The sequence below is a fragment of the Chaetodon trifascialis genome, chromosome 15, assembly GCF_039877785.1.
Source record: "Chaetodon trifascialis isolate fChaTrf1 chromosome 15, fChaTrf1.hap1, whole genome shotgun sequence".
Taxonomy (NCBI): Eukaryota; Metazoa; Chordata; class Actinopteri; order Chaetodontiformes; family Chaetodontidae; genus Chaetodon; species Chaetodon trifascialis.
In genome coordinates this window covers 20,681,356-20,701,269 of record NC_092070.1, presented here as the reverse complement: position 1 = coordinate 20,701,269, position 19,914 = coordinate 20,681,356, and the positions used below count along the sequence as shown (strand labels likewise).

Genomic DNA, 19,914 nt, shown 5'->3' with positions numbered 1-19,914 from the left:
TTAATTTAAACATAATTATCAATGTGATTTATGTTAAAACTGAAAATAAAACATGCACACACATACACTTGTACACACAACAAAGAAGGAGAAGTTCTTTTCAGCACAACCAGAGAAAAGAGATCAGACTGAAGGAGGAATCTGTAACTCATTTTAATGAATTTATCACAGAAAAAAAAAAAAACTTTTACAGCTAGACAGATACTCTAACCATGTTTTCGGTTTGAAAGACATTCTGGAAAAATGACACAATGAAGCATGCAGCCTAAAGTGATGTAGATAATAGTGTGAGACTTGCATTATGAACCAGGGGATGTTCTTGTCTGATATTCAAAGCTGATCTTCATCTATATGTCTCCTGTAAAAAAAAGAAACTTTGCTTTGCAAGTTCAACCAAGCATAAACCTTCTATGTTCCTGTGAGAAACCAAATGAATCAGCATTAACAAAATAGCTCTTTTTGCTCTTTGTTTTGCTAATGCTATTGTGCACATCAGAATTACGGCTAACATCCACTTCAGTACATGATTTTAGGTCAGGATTTCATGTTAAGTGCTACAGGGTTACATTCAGAGGGCCTGCATGCAGTGTCTTACCCTGCTCAGAACACATGCTCTTGTTTTGAAGACTAGCAGCAGTGTCAAAAGCCATAAGAGTATGACACACTGGTGGAGGCTATTGAAGGGTTTGAGTGTCTTATTGTGTCCAGAAGTTCAGGAGTTCAGTCAGAAACGTAGTTCAGCTGTAAAGCAGTGCTGTGAGAAGAAAGCAGGTGTAACACAGGACAGGCTACAGACTATTTTGTGGGGACTTCTTGCCATAGTGCCACTTAATGTGGTCATATGTATACTTACTATGTTAGTAGAAAGGGGCATTTGCCTGTACTATAAAAGGAAGTTTTTCATTCTCAGGATAGGTTACAGCTGTGAAGGAGTGCTGTAAGAAGTATGGAGGTATTTTGCAGGACTATGCATTACTGCAGGACTATTTTTCCTCCTCACACATGAAATGAAAAAACAAGTTCAAAATATTTTCAGTACACAAGGTGCAATGCCCGTAGAGGGACCCTCGTACGACGAGTGCTCGTATGAATAGTGATGAAGGCTGACATAAGAAAGAAATGTTAAAAGTAAAACCCTATTGCGAATGTGCAGTGCAAAATACTGTTGGAAATAAAACGAGTATCGTACTCACTCCTCTGTGTGAGTGTGATGTCAGCCTTTTGTTGTTGTAACCAATCCTCACCACTGGGTGGCGCTGTACATCCATAGCTCGTAACTTGCATCTCAAGCCTGGTCAGACTGAATTTGAATAATTGTTGCGATGACAGCAGTGAAAATATATACAGTGGGTCTCCCTTTGGTAAATGCCTTGCAGGACACCTGATAACAATCAATTGCTTGTTTTTATAAATACCCAAACGATCCTGTATTGAACACAAAAGAGCGACCGTGAGGTGCATGTGCACTGGCCCTACGACAACCCCTGCAGACCAGTCAGTAGTCTCTACCAGCTTAACAAGTGAGTTTTATTCAGTGGAGGAGGAAGGGTTTCGGCAGTTGTTCATGCATTTGAGCAGAGAGCGTTTTATTTCATGGAAACTTTACACCAAAAGTCTTTAAAGGTACAACAAAGTCATCACTATCATACAGGAACACAACAAGAAGTTGAGGTCATCAGTGTGGGGTTTGCATTCCCCCCATGTCCAAGAGAGCTGGTTGAACTTCTACAGTTAGCGCACTGCTGCTGCTCATACCCTGAAATTCATTACTGTCTGTCCTCTCTTGGTACAGCGACGCTCTGCAGTCGGAGTCTGTCACCTGCCCCAGCAGAGAACATGTGATGTCCTGTGTGTGGTGGATGGGGCTGGATCCCACGGGGTCATTTTGCCTGGGACCACTGAGAGAGCCCTGTTGGCTCTGGCTGTGCTCTGTGCATATTGAAGTGCAGACCCCTGAAATGAGAGAGCTGAAGGTCGTGTGATACTGCGACTGGCCAGTGGGGGTGATGGAGGAGTGGATGGGTGTCTGGGAGTTGCTGTGATTGTGTGTGGGATCAGAGTTAGTTTGAACACTCAGAGATGGATGGGAGCAGCCAGAATTGACTGGGGAACAAAGGGAGCTGCTCATTGTGGGAATGGCAGCATTGTAGGCCACCTGCGGGGCCTGACACATCACTGGGAAGCTGCTGAAAGCGGAGCTGAGGGCCAGGAGGGATGGCCCTCCCTGGGTGTGCGGGTGGGGCATGTAGGCAGAGTTTGGAGTTGTTCTGGAAGTTTGGAAGGTGCCGCACTGGCTCTGTAACCTGTGGCCTGTGCCCCCCTCTCTGTCTGAGCAGCACAGGTGTAAACAGGACGACACTGGGCTTGAAGAGTGCAGCAAGGTGGGACTTCTGCCCTGGGAGGACATCCCACTGCAGCCCCACACATTCCTGGCAGGGTGGGTGATTGCTTCATGATGGAGGTGCAGCCCAGTGGCAATAGTTAAAGGAACATGCGGCTGCCAGTTGCTGGAAGAAGTCACACTGGGACTGGGAGCCATGGGCATGCCATAGGAATAGGAGGAGACTGGAGGGGTATAATGGAGCATGGCTGCATGAGACGGTAGGAAGTGCATTATGTCATGGAGCTCCTTGGCCAGGTTGGATACTTCTTGGTTCAAGTTGTTCACCTAAGAGATAAAAAAAGAGTTGGCTGTCAGGCATGTCTACCTTTTAATAACTTGATATCAATCCTCAATGACAGGAATCAGTGATACACCACACTATCTATAGATATCAGGGAAGCCAGCTCGCTGAGTATTTTCAAAATCTAAAGAAAGCTAAAAGAAAGTATCTCTCTTCTAACAAACAATGGCTTTTCTGATATAGACCTGAAACTTTTGCACTTTGTTTCAAACTGCTGTCTTCTTTTAAAATGTTGTATTTTACTTGATTTCATGTATTTTATGTACTCTATTTTAAACATAATTTTATTACTATTATTCATTTTCCATATTATGTCATGAATTGTCTTTATTTTCACCATTATTCCATCTTACTTTTACTGTAAAGTAAATTTTTACTACCATACTATACATGAAAGGTGCTATACAAATCCATTTATTATTGTCATTATTAGAATTATTACATGTCTGAAAATGATTTTAAAAAAACCTTGCTCTGAGACTACAGTTAAAGTTGGAGTATGTTCACTTCTTGCTGTACATTTAACACTATTTTCACACCACTGAGTTGAAGCTAAAAATTGTTCATACCTCTTTGTTCAGTTTGCTGATGTTCTGTCTCACTTCCTCTGTCTCCAGAAGCAGGTTAGCACTCACCTGGAAGCGGTCTGAAAAAGGATGAAACAGTAGACACAGCAGCTGATCTCAGATAATCCTCTTCACTACTCTGTATTCACTAAATAACATAACATCTAATACCAGATAAGTATGATTATAGGTACTGGTTTGAATACACAGTGTCACAAATCTGATAATTTCCTTACGCTTATTCAACCTAATGATATTTCAGCATTTGTTCCTGAAAGGGGATTTTAATTAAGATTTTTGCTGCCCCCAATCCAATATAGCTCACATTTCATCCATTGTTCAGCTTGCGCAGATTTTACCTGTGACATTAGTCTTCGTCTCGCTCTGCTCTACATTAAATTGAAATGTATGACCATTGTCCTCAATTCCATCCACGACCCTAGCAGAGACAAAAAACAGTGTTACATAAATTTAAATGGATGGAAACTGATTAGTGAATCATGTTTGGGTAAAGCAGGATGAACAGGTTACCTGGGGCTAAGGTTCAGTGGACTAACACAAGGTAAGGACGGCATGAGTAGCTTGGCAGGCCGATGGTTCAAGCCTGGGTCACTGGTAAGCCTGGGCAAAGGAGACGGAGAGAGCTCTTCACTGGGGAACGGCTGAGGAGAGGGGCTGCGGCCTCTACCGTCCTGAACTGGTGACCTACAGAGGTGGAGTGCACTCATGTGGCGGAGCTCCTCTCCTAAAAGGGTGCTGAGGCAGGGCTGACGAACAGGGCTGCCTATTCCATGTAACAGAGGCACTCTTCTCTGCTGAGAGTGTCTCACGGCTTCTCCGTGCGCTGCATGATCTGCCTCAATGATAAAGGGCAGTTTATGGTCCATAGAAGCATGACCCTGAGGAGACAATGGATGGAAAATGAGATTTTCTTTGTTTTGTGGAAATAGGTGTCAGCTGCAACAGTTGATTTAATGCCATACCCATAAGATCAGTGAACAATTAGGGCTTAAACATACATGTTGATGAGCATCCAGTTAAGTTAACCAGAGACAATTTGCATGTATCGTCAGAGCTAAATTAAAATATCAAATCCAGAGCTTTCTCTTTTGCAACAGACCAGAAACCCCAAATAGAAAACAAACAGTGACAGTCTTGCGGCATTAGATGAAATGAGATATTATTGTCATCTCTGCTTCGTATCAGCATGCAAATTGGCCTGCAAGGTTACGTTTCTGAAAACAAAACTTCTGGAGCCAAATAAATTCTAACACCTTGCGCATAACAAAGTGTTGAAATAATGAATGCAGCAAAGCCTTGTTTGGCCTCTTTTTGGCTCGAATCCTTAATCTCTTGATTACCTAATTGGTCCTGCCTGTGTAGTCCATATATAAACTGTTCTCTTCACTTTCCATTTCTCTTTCAGTTAGCCACATCGTATCAACCTTCGTCTCAGCCGCTGAAATGAATTCAAGCACTTAATGTGCCATTTTCTATATTTACCACAACACTTCTAAGTTGTGAGTAAAGCGGACTAATTCCTATGAAGTAAATACAGATTGTGCAGTAGCTGACTGCCAGATGTATCAAGCAGATCAAGGCTGAAGTAATTACCTTAGAAAAGCACACATACCTGAGCCAGCCTGGAGGACCATGGAAACTTTGTTCCTCCCTGGAGATATTTCAGTCGAAATTAACAAGAGATTACACACACATTCTATACTTGGCTGCAAAGTATAAGTATGTGGTTGCTAATGACCAGGATAAATTGAAATTTCTGTCTTGCAGTACTATCCACTGCCTAAATGGGATAACAAATGTCTTACATCAGCTTCACTGCCCTCTCTCAGGTTGTAGGTGAGGTTGTGGTGGATGTCAGAGCTGAACCGGCTGCCATACTCTGGGTACAGCTCAAGGACCTCCTTCAAAGCCCTAACACTGATGTACTGTAAGTCACAGTAGGTCAGCGCCTTCACATCCGCATTGGTCTTGATCACCTGACCATGTTCTGGGAGGTCAGCCCCAATAAGGTCACCTTTGCCTGCAGGGATTGTTGTTTAAAAGAGAGGGGTTACAACAAGGTGAAAACAGCCGAAAGACGCAGAATGAAGGGAGAAAATGTTTCATATTTAGTGTAAACCGACCCAGGATGGCCTGGACCATGCCATCTTTCAGAACCTCCAGGGAGCCCGAGCAGACGAAATAGTTGGCTTGTAGGGCATCTCCGTGGCGTATGAGGTATTCTCCTGGTGCACAGAAGGAGGTCTTGATGTGCAGGGAGAGGGAGCGCAGACACCCTCTGCTGGCTCGCTCAAATACAGGCAGCTGCAGGATGTCTTTGTTCAGGTGCATGGCAATGTCAGCGCGCAGTTCGTCTGGGAAGTCATGCAGCAGCTAAGAAAGAGGACAGGAAAAAAGAAATGCATCGGCTGCAGCGCTTCATGAGCTGCAAAATACCCCCACCTCTGTGGTTCTCTTTTTACTCACGAGCATAAACACGTGTTTTGCTCTTCCTGACACTGCCCACTGATGCTTTCACACAAAACTGCTACACACAAACAACCATTAAAATGAAGAGCAGTGCTTGAAAAACTTCAAAAAGCAGCACATCCCATACAAAAGCATTCCTCTGTTGATGGTGCTGCTGACATACTGTGGATGGAGCTCATGTAGTGAATAAAAGCTTGTTCAAGCCTCTGAGGGCTGCTGGCATGATTTGCTTGTGATTTTGAACGCTGCACGGTTCTGTATGTATTTCTAAGCTCCATTAGGGAATGCTTTTCTTCTAACACCGAATCAAATGAGTCCATGAAATGTGAAAGGGTCACTAGTTGAGTCAAACACACTAAGTTCTTGTCCACACCTCCCACATAGCATGTCAGGAAGACAGCAGCAGCAGCAGCTTGAGTCATCTGTCAGCGTCGCACTGTATCTGGTCAGCACTGCCACATGTAGGCTCTCAGAAGCTTTTTGACAGCACGTGTAGCCTAATCAATGTAGTCACCAGTTTAAGTGGAAGAAAATACAGCTGAAGCCTAAAAAGATGCTTCAAGCCATAGACAGCTACCTGTTCTGTCCAACAGTTGTGAGATGGAGAACTGAATAAGATGGCCGAAACACGTAAACAGAGTGCAGGAACGAACGCCAACTCTGCAGCTTTATGCACATTTTAGCCACTTCAAATGAATCAATCGGTCAAATGAGGCGGTAGAAGCCAAACCAGAGCTGGTGACAAAATATTGCAGTTAAACGATACTTTTTGAAGAATGTATTAAATACACTTTGTGCTTTTGCCCCCTTCAAGTGTACTTAAGTGCACTCCAGTAGCCCTTGAGTACCTCTTGAGTAATACTTGACTATACTTTAAAAATAGTATGCTAAATTGGCACAACTTATCACAAACTCTAAGGGTACAGAAGTACACTCGTGAAAATTAGGATTCATGAGCATTCAAAACATGCTTGTAGTACAATTGTATTATATCAAAAACATGATGAAAAAATACTTATAGTATAGTATAGTATAGTATAGTATAGTATAGTACTATATAGTATAGTTTTTTAATACATAAGTAGAACTTAATGACACCTTGTTAGACGTATACCTCAAACATACTTTAAATTTAGGACAACAGTGTACTATTAAGGGTGCCAGGAAACAAAACTGTATTTCGATGCTTACGTTGCACTTCACGAAAAAACCCCCCAAAAAAAACTTACTTTAAGAGTGAAGCTTTTAATTCAAAACTTCTACTTGGCATAAGACATTTTTGATTTTTGAGTTGCTGCTTCTTTAAGCAGCCTAAATGATTTAAATACTTCTTCCACCAACGCTAAATATGAGACCAGAGGAAAGTACAGATTGCGGTTTTACAGGTTGATGCACTCACATGACACGGCAAGCTGCTCAGTAAAAACAGACACGAGGTGTTAAAACCAGCACATCTTCGGAAACCAGCGGCTATGTCTGTTACCTTCAGCACTGAATTCATTATGTACAGATGGTGATGGCGAGGGCGTTAATGAGTATTCTTTCTGTTTCAGCTCCTACTCTTGTAATTACAGGGATCTTCTCCTAGATAGGTTCTGGCATTGTTACTGAAGTTCTATTTGCAACATCGTGCCGTCTACTTAAGGAAGTGGAATAAGACTCGAGAGAATTTGAGATGACCCACATTTTAAGGATGACATATCTGAATGTAGGATCTAGCTCCCACACAAAATGTATTTTTCCTTCATGAAAAAGATCTTTCTGCAGCCCCCAAAAAACAAAAAAATCAATTAGGGCTGAAATATTGAGCGATATCATGGGCAAAAGGTTACCTGACCTAACCGAACTGTGTCAGTCCAGATTCCTCACCCACCTCATTGGCATTGATGCCATTGTTGACTGACCAGGTGGCCTGAAAGTACTCCAGCATCCTCTGCTTCAGCTGTTGAGGGAGCCGGTGCACGCGGATGAAGTCCTTGAGATCCTTCATCCGGGTGTGGTAGAGGGAGCGGCGTGAGTACATGCGCTGGATGATGGCAGTTACGTTGCCAAAGACCACTGCGTGCATCAGGGCTGCAGGTGGGAGAGGGACTAACGTTGTGATATCCTCAGTATTTATCATAATTATGGGAATTCTCTGTAATCTCCAGTAAACTCACCGCCCATGAGCATAATGCAGATGGAGAAGATTTTCTCGGCGTCTGTGTTGGCACACACGTTTCCAAAACCGACACTGGTGAGGCTACTGAGCGTGAAGTAGAGAGAGGCGATATAGGCGCTTGGCATGGAGGGCCCACCCATGGTACTGTTGATGTAGGGTGTCTCCAGACGCTTTCCCAACTCCTGAAGCCAGCCTGGGGGACAAGGTGGAGGACGGTTGTATAAGCTAATGTGGGAGTACTGTCAATGTTTTCATTTTTCCTTTGTGTCTGCTTCAATGGACGACCTTTTCTCCTTTGCTAGGTGATTTAATGGGTACTGGGTGATATAATGCATTACTGGTGATGTAATGAAATTAGTCTGTGACCCACACTTCCTCCAAGAGGAGAGACAAGCTCGAGGTTGAAATGATGCTGAGGCACTCAAGCACAACAAACAGCACTGGCCCATTTGGGTTGGCACAAGAGACAATAAAAAATGTCTCAGGAACCCTTAATGACTGAGGATGAACATGATACTCTGGTTCAGTGGCGTTGGAGCCGCCACACACACAAGTGCTCACCAATGTCCCAGGTAACGGGATCGCTGCTTTCTATCTCTTTGCGTCCGATGACGTACCAGACGCAAGCCATCCAGTGAGCCAGCAGAGCAAACACAGACATGAGCAGCGTCAGGACCACAGCGCTGTACTGGGAGTAGCGGTCCAGTTTCTGTAAGAGGCGCAGCAGCCGGAGCAGACGAACTGTCTTCAACAAGTGCACCAGCGAGGTCTGGACAAGGAGAGCAGAACAAACCAGCTGGAGCATTTTATATCAGTCGCCTACACTTCTAGTTTTATTCCACTCTTGTTCTATTATTTTATATATAGACAGATTGAGTGGTCTAACCTGTGGCCCATCCTCTTTTCTCCTCTAACCTTGATTCAGAGTCTTTTAAAAGTCTGTATTGAGAAGCACTGAATTTAATGCTACTGTTAGCGGGAAACTTTTTAACCAGAGTCGATTTCAACAAAAACCAAGGCTGCAGTCAGAGAGATGTCTTTGTGTGTCAGCCGAGGCCTGTGGCAAAGTAAGACTAATCCACGAGAAGTACAAGTGTTTATCTGGAGGATGAGCCGAAGCGAGCAGGCAAACAAGGATGCTCAGTGAAGTGGTTGAATGCAGAGGGATAATCATTTCCAGTCCAGTGCTCTGGGGGAATAACACCATCCAAACATTAAAGTTGGTGCACTCAAAGACAAAGGAAAGAACAAAGCCTGGGGCGTAGTGTACTTCAGGATGTGTAAAACAATCAACTCACCACTGTGATGTTAAACGCATAGAGAAGGTCAAAGGGCAAAGCTGCGATCAGATCCACGAAGAACCAAGTGGTGCAGTAATGCAGGTAGATGGATCGGGCGTCGTACACCACCTGACCCGACTGACTCACATAGGTGGTGCGGAAATTCAGGATAATATCTGAAAAGGAAAAGGGAAATTGACCACAAAACAGAAGTATTACATAAAAATAAAAACATTTCATGAGTGCATACACTTAGGGCTCATAGTGGGAGTTTAATCATAGTATAGCTCCAGTATATACACAAAAGAGTGCAATGGAAAATTAGTATATATTGTAAAAAAAAGCAAATATATTGTAGCACGTCTTAGAATAATAGCTGCAGTGGCGACTGAGGATGTGAAAATTGAAAAAACAAACATTGTAAGAACTGCTCTATGGATGCCAGAAGGAAAATAAAAGCGGCTGGAAGTGATGAGATCATGTCAATCATTTCCGATGTTGTACACTAAAAAACCTTTTCGCTCCACACTGATCATATGAAAAGACATTCAGTTGCCAGGCAGCAGTCGCAACATTTTTCCTCTCTTCTTTATTGTAATAAGATTGAAGAGAGGGTGCACCCACATTGAAATGAAGCTGGTTCGGGGACACTTAGCATTTAGCACTATTTGCTGAAGCTAAAAATAGACAGGCAGGGTGACAGCATGTACGACCTGGTGAGTTTATTTTGAGCATGAATATCACTGTCCCCAGACAAACTTGTTGAGGGAGAGGAAGTGAGCCTCGCGACAGATGTGCTATCACACTTCCTTTGAAGGAAAAGTGGGATGAAGTGAGAGAAATCTAATTATAATTCGTAACCTGGGGCAACAGAGGCACGCTGAGTGGGCGCGGAAAGGTAGGAGGTTTGGTTGTGTGTTAGCCATTGCCAGGGAAACCACTGCAGCTGCACTGGAAAATACATTTGCTCTGAATTTAAACCGAACATTGTTATCTCGTCATAACACTGCTCGAGATGCTCCAGCATAAAGGTCAGCTGGTGCGCAGCATGCAATCAGTGTAGGAGATGTTGCTTTAAAATTACAGTGGCACAAGCTAGCAATTATCTCACAAAAATACAATCGCCTACTATCAGGAGGAGGACCTTTGTTGGCCCAAGTTGCTTACAAGTCTTGATTGTTGGGGATGTTGTAGAGCATTTTGTTGCTGTTAACTGTCTGATGGGCCTTAGTAGTTCAAATCAGTTTTTTGAAATGATTGAAAATAAATCTTTTCATGCATGTACCGAGTATGAAGAGCATCTCCACTGCAATGTCGCTGCCTATGGTGCTGCGGCTGACGAGCGAGTGGTGGTCGCCGCCCTCGTCGTGAGTGACGAAGCAAATGTCGTACGGCACGGCGACGGCGACGTAAAAGGTCGCCAGCAGGATGAGCCAGTCCCACAGGGCCTTCGAGATGCTGTAGTGGAGCAGGATGAAGCGGGACTTCTTCACAGCTGCCACCTTGTACTCGGGTAGAGACGGTTTCTGAAACACACTCTGAAAGATGCACAAATCATAAAAATCTTGCAGCTCTGCGACATTTGAACCTGCAGCGCTCTCATTGGCATCCTGGCGCTGTGGAGTGGACGCAGCTGGAGGGAAGAAGCTCATTTTTAGAAACTTCTGAAGTGGATTATATCTACGGCCATCTTGAACCCTGATTGGCCTACAGAGGCAGAGCTGGCACACAGTAATTAGCTCAGCGTGAAACTCAGAGGGTAGCCACTAAACCTGCTTATAATCATCTTCATCATCATCTTCATAATATTTTCAATACATTTTTTATAGGCTTGAACAACCAATTTACACCCATAGGCTTGCTGAAGTGCATTTTCTGATCCTCGGTGTCAAAGAGAGGATTGTTGCAATGCAGCTTTTTTAACTAAAAATAACTAAACAAGCAGCAAGCTTTGAATAAAATGTCATCGGTACTTAGGTTACATTTTTTTAAGGTAAATGACATGAAAGCTTAGCTGTTAAGAGAGCAAATGCTTTTATTTTAAGCACAGTAACCAAACAGAACAGGCATCAGCAGTTTCATGATATTTAAGACAGGCGTTTGCACTCACGTTGGCCAGTTTCCTGTCCCCCCTCTTGCTGAACAGGTTGGTCATTTGGTGCAGGATGGTCCTCCCCCTCTCTCGAGCTTGGGAAAAGTGCGATCGATTGTTTTTCCTTATCTGGCGAGCAGCCTCTGACATACCTGTGAGCAAAATCATAATCCTCACCCAACAAATGTAAATGCTGTTTTTCCCATTAGCGTCAAATTTTTTTCAATGAATGAGGACGTGGGCATGACATTTTGAAGATGAGATAGTGCTAACAGCTTGGAAATGCTTGTGGCTAGGCCTCACCGTCTGCTTGGCTGTAGCGATGGCTTTTCCCATATGATTCACTGACGTCTTTGAAGGATAAGAGGTACAGCACCACCTCACCTTTCTCGTTTTTAATTGGCACGATATCCAGAAGGCACCAAAATGGATTTCCTGACGATATTAAATAAGCTATTATTACACCGAGATTACCCAACAATATAGCTGGCAGTTCTTACTGTCTCTTTTTAGGACAGATGGGACAAATGTAATATTAAAAAGTGTGTGTTTCACGCACGGCCAACTCAACGTCCTCACCATTTTTCCGATAGAAGCAGACCTCTCCCTGGCACTCCTGCTGGCCCTCCAGAGCTTTATCCACCTGCTGGATGACGCTCTCACTGGTCTCGGCGCCATGGAGGAAGCTGCAGGTGCAGGTTTTCTGCATCACCTCGGTCCGAGCAAAGCCGGTCAGCTCGCAAAACCCGTCAGAGCAGTAAACGATGGGGTAGCCGTACCGACCCTGAGCGTTTCCCAGGAGGAAGTTACTGTCTGCAAGGCAAACAAGGAGGCTGGAGATAAAGCCACTGTGTGACCTTCAAGAATGGAGACTGATTATGCGAGAGGCAATATTTTGTGGTTTTCTGACTGCACAGCTGTGGCACAGCTTGAGGCTGCTGCAGCTCTGAAAGTATAACAATCAGACAAGACAACCAGGTTTTTTGGTTGACTCTTGTCTTTTCCCTCCTCTTCTACATACTCCTCTCCAGATTTGATTCATTTGTTGATTCACCAACAGAAAACAACTACGTCTTGCTTTTTTATCTGAGTCATTCTATTTGCTTTCAGCTCAGAGCCCTGAAATAGTCTAGTGTACATCAGAGACAGCTTTGAAGTAAGCTGGTGGTGTGTATGAAGTCTGGGGATATATGCTGAGACCCAGCTGGCTCCATGGGGGACCGGTGCCTCAGTGAGGCTTTGGCCCTTAATTAGCATGTGGAGCATGTTTTCATCCTGCCACCAGTTGTGCAATGGATTTAGTATTTACACAGCTTGAGACACACACATGCATGCGCCCACACCCACACACACACATACATTTCATGTTGCATTAGATGGGGGTGAACAATGTTTTTCCATCCATTTTCTGCCGGCAGGGTCACGGTGCCAAGGTAGACCAGACATCCTTCACCAAAGGAACATTTTCCAGCTCCTCCCAGGGGAGCCCAAGGTGTTCCCAAGCCAGACGAGATATATATCATCTCTCCTACTGGTTGGACGTGCCTGGAAATCCTCCGAAGGCACCTATGAGGCATCCTGATCAGACGCTCCTGATGAACCTGAGCTGACTCCTTCTGGAGCGCAGAAGCAGCGGCTCTATTATAAGCTCCCTCTGGATGTCTGAGCTCCTCACCCTGCCCAGCGGCCCCACAGAGGAAACTATTTTCACCCTTATTTTGGCAAAACTGTGCATAGAAAATGTAATTACTACTTTGTAATTATGTAAACAAATATCATCCTTTAGGTTTTTGTATTTATACTATTAAACTTCTTAAACTCACTGGCCAGTTTATTAGGTACACACCTGGCTAAAACGAACTTACTGTATCACAACAATCGTGAGCGTTTTGGAGGATGTCTAGTTTAGCATTGCGATGTGGTGCTGTGGAATTGTACTGCATCATACAGACTGGTGTTTATTTCACTGAGTTTAGGCTAAATAACATCAGCGTCACAAACAACATCCTCCAGAATGACCTGAAAGTTGAACCGAATTAAATAGAAAGTGAACATTAGACCTTCATGTAGGTCTGTTGTTAGGTAGGTGTACCTAATAAACTGCCAGTTGCCAGGCAACTGGACAAGACTCCAGGAAGTTACTGCTGTTTTTTTTAACACGTCTTTAAATCTTAAAGATAGCATAATAACATTATATATAGACATAAAAATATCCATGTATCATACACATATACACACACACACACACACAAGCATAAGGAAGCTGAGTCCCCACAATGTGACAATGCAAACAGATTTATGTCCCCACAACCTAAGGAAAACATGGTACACACAGACTAGATATTTAAATCTACAGACTGAGAGTCAAGGACTCTTTCGGTCAGTTGTCTGAGGTCAGCTGCATTGTTTTTAAAAAATAATGGTGGCAGACACGTTCACGAACGACACATCAGTAACACAAACAAGGTACAACATATTAAGTAGGAAGCCTTAGAGGGCTGCTGGTTGGTGGACTTTGTTGCCTTCAGACAGAGCCAGTCTGCCTGTTTCCTCTTTCCAATCTAAGCTAAGCTAACTCAGGCAGCTGCTAGCGGTAGCATTAGCTTCACATTTTCACAGATAGTATATAAATCTTCTCAACTCTTCATATAAAAAAGAAAACGAAGTTTCCCCAAAACTTTAATTCCCTAATTGCTGTTTCACATAAATTTCAAATAGGCTTTCTTGTCTTGAAATTTGTTTTTAACACTAATTGGGGAATGAAATCAGTCTAAGTCATGTTGATCGCCACTTCTAAATGAACATTTCTTTGCATTAAAGTTAAAAGGCTGCGTTTACACTGAAGACTCTGTATTCCTGCAAATAAAAATTAATCACAAAGGAAACAGCTTTCTTTCTAACACAGGCACATAATTTAGCTAAATCTTTGATATTCAGCTATTACGTAACAGTGCATGCTGCCATAGGAGAAGAGAAAGAATACTCCTCTGTCTGAAGGACGGTTTTATGTCCGAGCACAAATGGTGGACATGAAGATCTTAGTGGAATCAATTTCTTTGTTTATTTGTAGATGAAAGCCATGTTTGGAAAAAAAAAGAAACTCCTTCAAACATAACTGTTGGAACATTGAAGAGTCATTTTAAGGCAGAGTAGATGGCGAAGCAGAGGAAAATAATCATGAAAAGCACTGAGGTTAAACTGAGAGATGCTGTAAGTCTCTTTCGTAATGACACAGTAACAAAGTAGCCTGTGATCCATTGCTTATTAGCTGCAGAATGATTTGTCAAAATAAACGACACGGGGTCGTGCACTCTGGGGGTTATTGTAAAGACAGACAACAGCAAAATCTCGCCATTATTCACTGACTAATGCATGTCTGTTTTGCCTCGCCTCCACACAATCCTAAATATCCCTTCAATATTTAGACAGAAAGAGTCCACTGAATGGCCTCGTCTTTCATTTATTCTTTCTGTTGCTCCCTGAATGCGGCTGGATTACATTTCAAACAAGTGTCTTTGTTTGGCTGCGCTGCAAAAAAAAGTAATGATGACATAGCTGCAAAGACAACACTGAACACCTGCACTGCAGCCCGTTTTAATGGGAGGGATGCTTTGTCTAATCTAGGACAAGAACACAGGTTGATAAAACCAAAGCTGATTCGGGCAGTTATGGATTTAGATTTTATGTGACTTTTCCTACCGAAAAACAATTAGCAAGCAAGAGAAGGTGTTAAGAAATGTTTGTTCCAGAGGAAACGACAGGCAGTTAATGATGTGTGAATACTTTCTACCTGACAAGTGTGCAGTTAATCTCACGAGAAACTGAATTAAGACCTTTCCAGGTTTGTGTTGCCATAGCAATTTGTGAAGAAAAGAAAAAAAAATCATATGGCAATCCTGCAGTCTGCATCTGCAGGGTTACAGAGACATTACCCTCTGCAAAGCAGATGTAGCCAGTAAAGTACCTGCAATTTGTATGCGATGCATTTAGCAGAGATAAAATGATTCCTCAGCTAAAACTGAAGCCCCTCGTGTCCCCTTGTGCAGATTTCTGTCGATTACCTGATCACCTACGCTCATCAGTTTTAACAATATTGATGCAGATCAGTCAGATTCTTGTTGATCTTCATGATCAGAAGTATACGCTGATTGTATCTCTTACCACCAGTTGCTACATGCTGTCTCTAAAATCAGCCGTTTTCACTTTCCTCTATGTCTTTCCTCTATTTCAGCCTGTTTCTTCTCACGGCTTCGTGTTATTCCAGTGAACAGTCAAAGAATTGTGCATCTGTGAAACTTACACCCCATCGCTTCTTCAGTAAATGCCCATTTCTCAGCTTCGACAGAAAATCAGTGCACGTTGTGAATCGTTATATAACAAAATAATCTCAATATCACAGGCGGTGAATCACTGTTACAACCGTTTTAGCATTTTTGGATCTCAGTTCTGGGCATTCCCTTAATGTATTTGCTTCCTTTCAGTTAAATTGCGCTCACTCATACACAATGAGTCTTGTCACTTATTTTCTATGGCAGCACTCATGAGGAGGAGAAAATGCAGTTCCAACACCTGAACAGGCCATTAGCAGAAGAGACTGTCGACAAGGAGGGATAAAAAAAAAAGGCACTTTACTATCATAACACTGAAACAATTCAAAATCTACTCTTGACCCTGTAGACCCAGTTGTAAAATTATTATATTAGAAATCATAAATGTTAGTCTAAAGTCTTAAATAGTGTCATTTTTTGTGCTTTCAGAGAGGATGGCTGAACGAGCCCTCTGCTGACATCTGATTGGCTCTTGGCCTCTGTATTAATTCTTTTTAATTAATTTCCCTGTTCACACATCAGGGTCATGTGAATGCCACCTCCATTCCCCAGTTGACATTCACGCTGTGGATAGCTGTATTGTATTGCATTCTTCTGCAAAGAGATATGAGTTGAAACAGCCTTCCAGCTCCGCAGTTATCCGCACGTCTTCAAAGAAACTCTCACTTCAACAGAGAGAGATTGAGGCCGTTCCTTAGATTGAATAGTGTTCTGCTCTGATGCCGTCTCTTTGTCAGCTGGTCCTAGCCCCTGCCTCCCACTGCGCTGCTTGATCAGTCTGCACAATTGCACATGTGATACAGTATTGTGGCAGTTTAGATTGAAAATCTAAAATGTCTCCTGCACTGATGTGCAAGTTTATGTGTGTGTCATGCAGAGAGCAGGGGCGAGACGATGTGAAGGGCTAATGTAGGATTTGTGCGTGTGTGATGGGGAGATGCAGACAGAGATAGTGTCATCACACTGAATATTTGAATTTCATAAGTTGTAAAGTACATGGACAGTCTGACCCGTATACGCTCGCTCACACCTTTCATCGTGTTCTGGGAAGAGCTGTCCTGTGTCTGCTGGTGACTTTCTACTCTGTGCTGACTCTGAGGCGCGGTGCACGCTAACAGACATGGACTGGTAGGGCAGGGACAAAACACAAACATGAGCAGCCATCATCACATAAGCATGAAGATGAACAACCGCTGTCTGACTTTTAGGCTCTGCTTTAATTCTGCAAAGCACAGACCTGCAGAGTCCACGCATGTTATGGTCTGTGAGTGTGCATCCAAGTGCATCTGCTGTATTATAATATATTTAGGTGCAGCACAAAAAGGTTCTGTGGAGCAAAACACGGTATAAACAAGGAGAATCCAAACAGGAAAATACATGAGAGGAAGCGATTTGCATTTGATGTGTTTTTTAAAGTCGAAATGACATTCGTGGAGGTTTTTTGATGGATAATCTTGAATATTTTTTATTTTTTTATTTTTAAAGCAATATCTGTAAAAAAAAAAAAAAAAAAGAGATAAAAATAAAAGAAGAAAAGTTTGGGTAAAATTTGTTATATTTTATAAGCAAAGCTTTGTTTCTTCAGGTCGACAATTCCTCGTGACTGCAGATTGTTTAAGTGGTTTTTAATCATAGTGTTTAGTATAATTTTAGTATAATTCTGTAATTGTGCATGCGGGTGGAATCGCATAATTATGAGATGAGTGACACTGTGCGGGGATAGATCTGATCCTGGTTGAGAAATCCATTTTCACAGTCGGTTCTCACCAAAATGTGAACACCTCTCCTGCCACCCTGGCCCATGCCTGACACAAAAACACCAAAAAGATGTACAAGCACAGAAAACAGACAACTGTGCGGATAAAGTGTTATTTCTTGGGTAGATTTTAAATTAGAGGAACAATGACAAACATAAGCTCTGCAGCCTTCAATATGGCTGTTCAAAGACACCAGCATTTCTTTGTTGGTTACTTTAAGAGAAATGAGAAACTGCTTGATTCTCAATGAAACATCATAATAAGCAGCACTGTGGCTCAACAAGTGGCTCTTCACTTCCAATAGATCACCACAGACTGCACTGTCCATCTCCACGTCCAGCTCTGCCTCACTGTCAGAACTTGCAGTCTAATAATTGGATCTCACTACAGTTGGACACATTTGTCGACAGCAGTGTTTTTCAGTGCCAGTCACGAACCTAAAGTGGGTTACAAAAATGCCAAAGGCTAAACTCCTAAAAGCTACAGTAGGCTTCGCTGGCAGAGTCGCAGCCTCAAAAGTGCGACAAATTCATTTGTGGCCATCACAGATTGAATTGAATAACTGGTCTTGTAATGTATCTCTGGAGAGGAAAGTTTAAAACCCACTGATGACATCATGCACAAAGAACCAGCACAGGCAACCAGCAAGCAGAAAGTATGCACAGAATGCCTTTTTGTTCTTGTTAAACTACATTAAAACTGCAAACTTACTTCGAATGCTGCTTATTTGCACATGCAATGTAGTAATCAATTACCTTTCCAGTCATGACAGCACACTTTGAGAGTATTCGCAGGGACAACTGTCAATATAATGGACATCTCTGCTCCAAAATATACTTACGAGTGCCATCGAAGTGGTTTGCAATGGTGTCCAGGAAGGTGTTTTGTGGAGCAAGGAGGCCTTTCATCACAGGCATCTTGTACTGGATTTAGAGAAGGCTGCAGACTCTCAGACAACACTTTCCATTAGTTCATCACCACTCCCCAAAGAGGACCTGAAAGAGGACCGCTGCGCCTCTCCTCCACTCTCCTGCACAATGTTCTGATGGAGTTGCTTCTGTTTTATGCCGGCGAGAGGAAGCCGCCAGCTTGCATCGCACAGAAATCTAATTTCTTCTTGTGAAGCGGGCTCAGAGGTGTTGCAGCGCTCTCTCAGTGTTGAGTCAGGAGCTTTCAGGTTCAGCGGCGCATCCCTCTGCTCTCAGCATCACAGCCAAGCCTCAGTTCTTCTTCAGTCAGTCTAACTCCACTCACCGTGGTTCCTGCCATCTCTGAGTTCCCTGCCTCTCTCTCTCTCTCTCTCTCTCTCTCTCTCTCTCCCTCTCTCTGTCTCTCACACACAAGCCTGAACCCCCCCCGTGCATTCATCAGTTATCTCTCTCACCTTCTCTCTCTTTCTCATACAAAACCTGCCTCCACCTACTTCACACCCCAAGCATAAGTTATGGAAATCCCTTCCCTCCTCTGTCTCTTCTCCCTTTCTCTCGCTACCACTGCATCTTTTCTTAAACTCCTTTTTTGGGAGGCACAAGTTACTTTTCTGTCTTTTTCTGCGGCTGCTCCCTTCAAATTGCAGATCATTAATGTGTCTGTCGAGGGAGAGCCATATACAGCATTGAGAAACATGAAAAGAGAGCAGTTGTTGGTTGCTGTGGAAACTCTTATTTTTTTTTAGACTTGGTTGGTGTCTGCGTGAAGATTTCTTCTACTCTTCTGTGGACGTACAGAGGTCAGAGGTCAGGTTGAATAAAGCGCAGCACTTGATGATGACTCATTGTCCGGCTGTTTGATGGCACGTCCTTTCCGAAGCTTGATGCCATCAGCAGCTTGAAGGATGTATCCGCCTGCTGTCCGTAACACCATATGCATATTCAATTTCTTTGCTATCTATAGGCTACTATCCACAAACAAACACTCAACTACTGCTCTCCGCTATATAGGAGTGTAAAGCTGTTGTGCACAGTCACACACCCACCAAGAGCTGACATTTCATTAATGCATAAGTTATTCAAATCTTATCCATGAAAAGGTAGAAAAAGAAACACAGCCTTAGTTTTCATATTAATGTAATTTGGCTTGTTTTGTTATATACTGATCCACATCATTTTGCCGGATTTAAAGTTCTTTTAAAGCCAACATGAGCAGTAATCTAATAGTTTACGTGACAGTGGCAGATTCAGCTTGAGACGTATGCTTTGACATGTTGCAGAGCGGCAGCCTTACTCTGCAGCTTCAGCGCTTCAGCAGTCTCACACAAAATCTGGTTCCCCGAAATTATTCACTGCAATTCCAATCAGCGCTGTGGAAGAATATAAACTGATTTCTGGAAAGACAAATCAATAAAATGTCCCCAAAAGTGACAAAGAAGTGTGAGCATCTTGGAGCCTATACTGTGTGTTTTAGCATATATATTAGCTGAAGAGTCTCAGTAAAGTCATTAGTCATCTCTGTCTGGCACACTGAGTGACTCAAGATTATTTCCACAGTAGCTACAGTAATCCCAGCTTCTCACTCATTTTCTATTGCACCTTTTTGATTTTCTTTTTATGCATTTAC

The 19,914-nt window shown here is 42.9% G+C and overlaps 1 protein-coding gene across 1 annotated transcript; it reads right to left on the bottom strand.

Moving 5' to 3' along the window:
• Window positions 1-137: 137 nt before the first annotated feature.
• On the bottom strand, window positions 138-18,594 carry kcnh4a (potassium voltage-gated channel, subfamily H (eag-related), member 4a). Its single transcript, XM_070980907.1, has 16 exons — window positions 18,200-18,594; window positions 11,853-12,086; window positions 11,577-11,708; window positions 11,292-11,425; window positions 10,467-10,719; window positions 9,200-9,357; window positions 8,463-8,670; window positions 7,900-8,094; window positions 7,614-7,813; window positions 5,395-5,644; window positions 5,077-5,291; window positions 4,884-4,922; window positions 3,782-4,149; window positions 3,610-3,689; window positions 3,254-3,330; window positions 138-2,668 (listed from the first exon to the last, which is right to left on the bottom strand). The coding sequence occupies exons 1-16, from the start codon at window positions 18,273-18,275 to the stop codon at window positions 1,676-1,678; spliced, it is 3,612 nt and encodes a 1,203-aa protein (XP_070837008.1). The 5' UTR covers window positions 18,276-18,594; the 3' UTR covers window positions 138-1,675.
• Between the last annotated feature and the right edge of the window lie 1,320 nt (window positions 18,595-19,914).

Bases quoted from the DNA above. Each gene is read 5' to 3' on its own strand.
- kcnh4a (XM_070980907.1), bottom strand. From the start codon at position 18,275: ATGCCTGTGATGAAAGGCCTCCTTGCTCCACAAAACACCTTCCTGGAC. The intron at 9,358-10,466 runs GTACATGCATGA...TTTCCTTTTCAG, and splicing joins GGAGATGCTCTTCATACTCG to ATATTATCCTGAATTTCCGC. The intron at 4,150-4,883 runs GTATGTGTGCTT...TTGTCTCCTCAG, and splicing joins GGTCCTCCAGGCTGGCTCAG to GGTCATGCTTCTATGGACCA.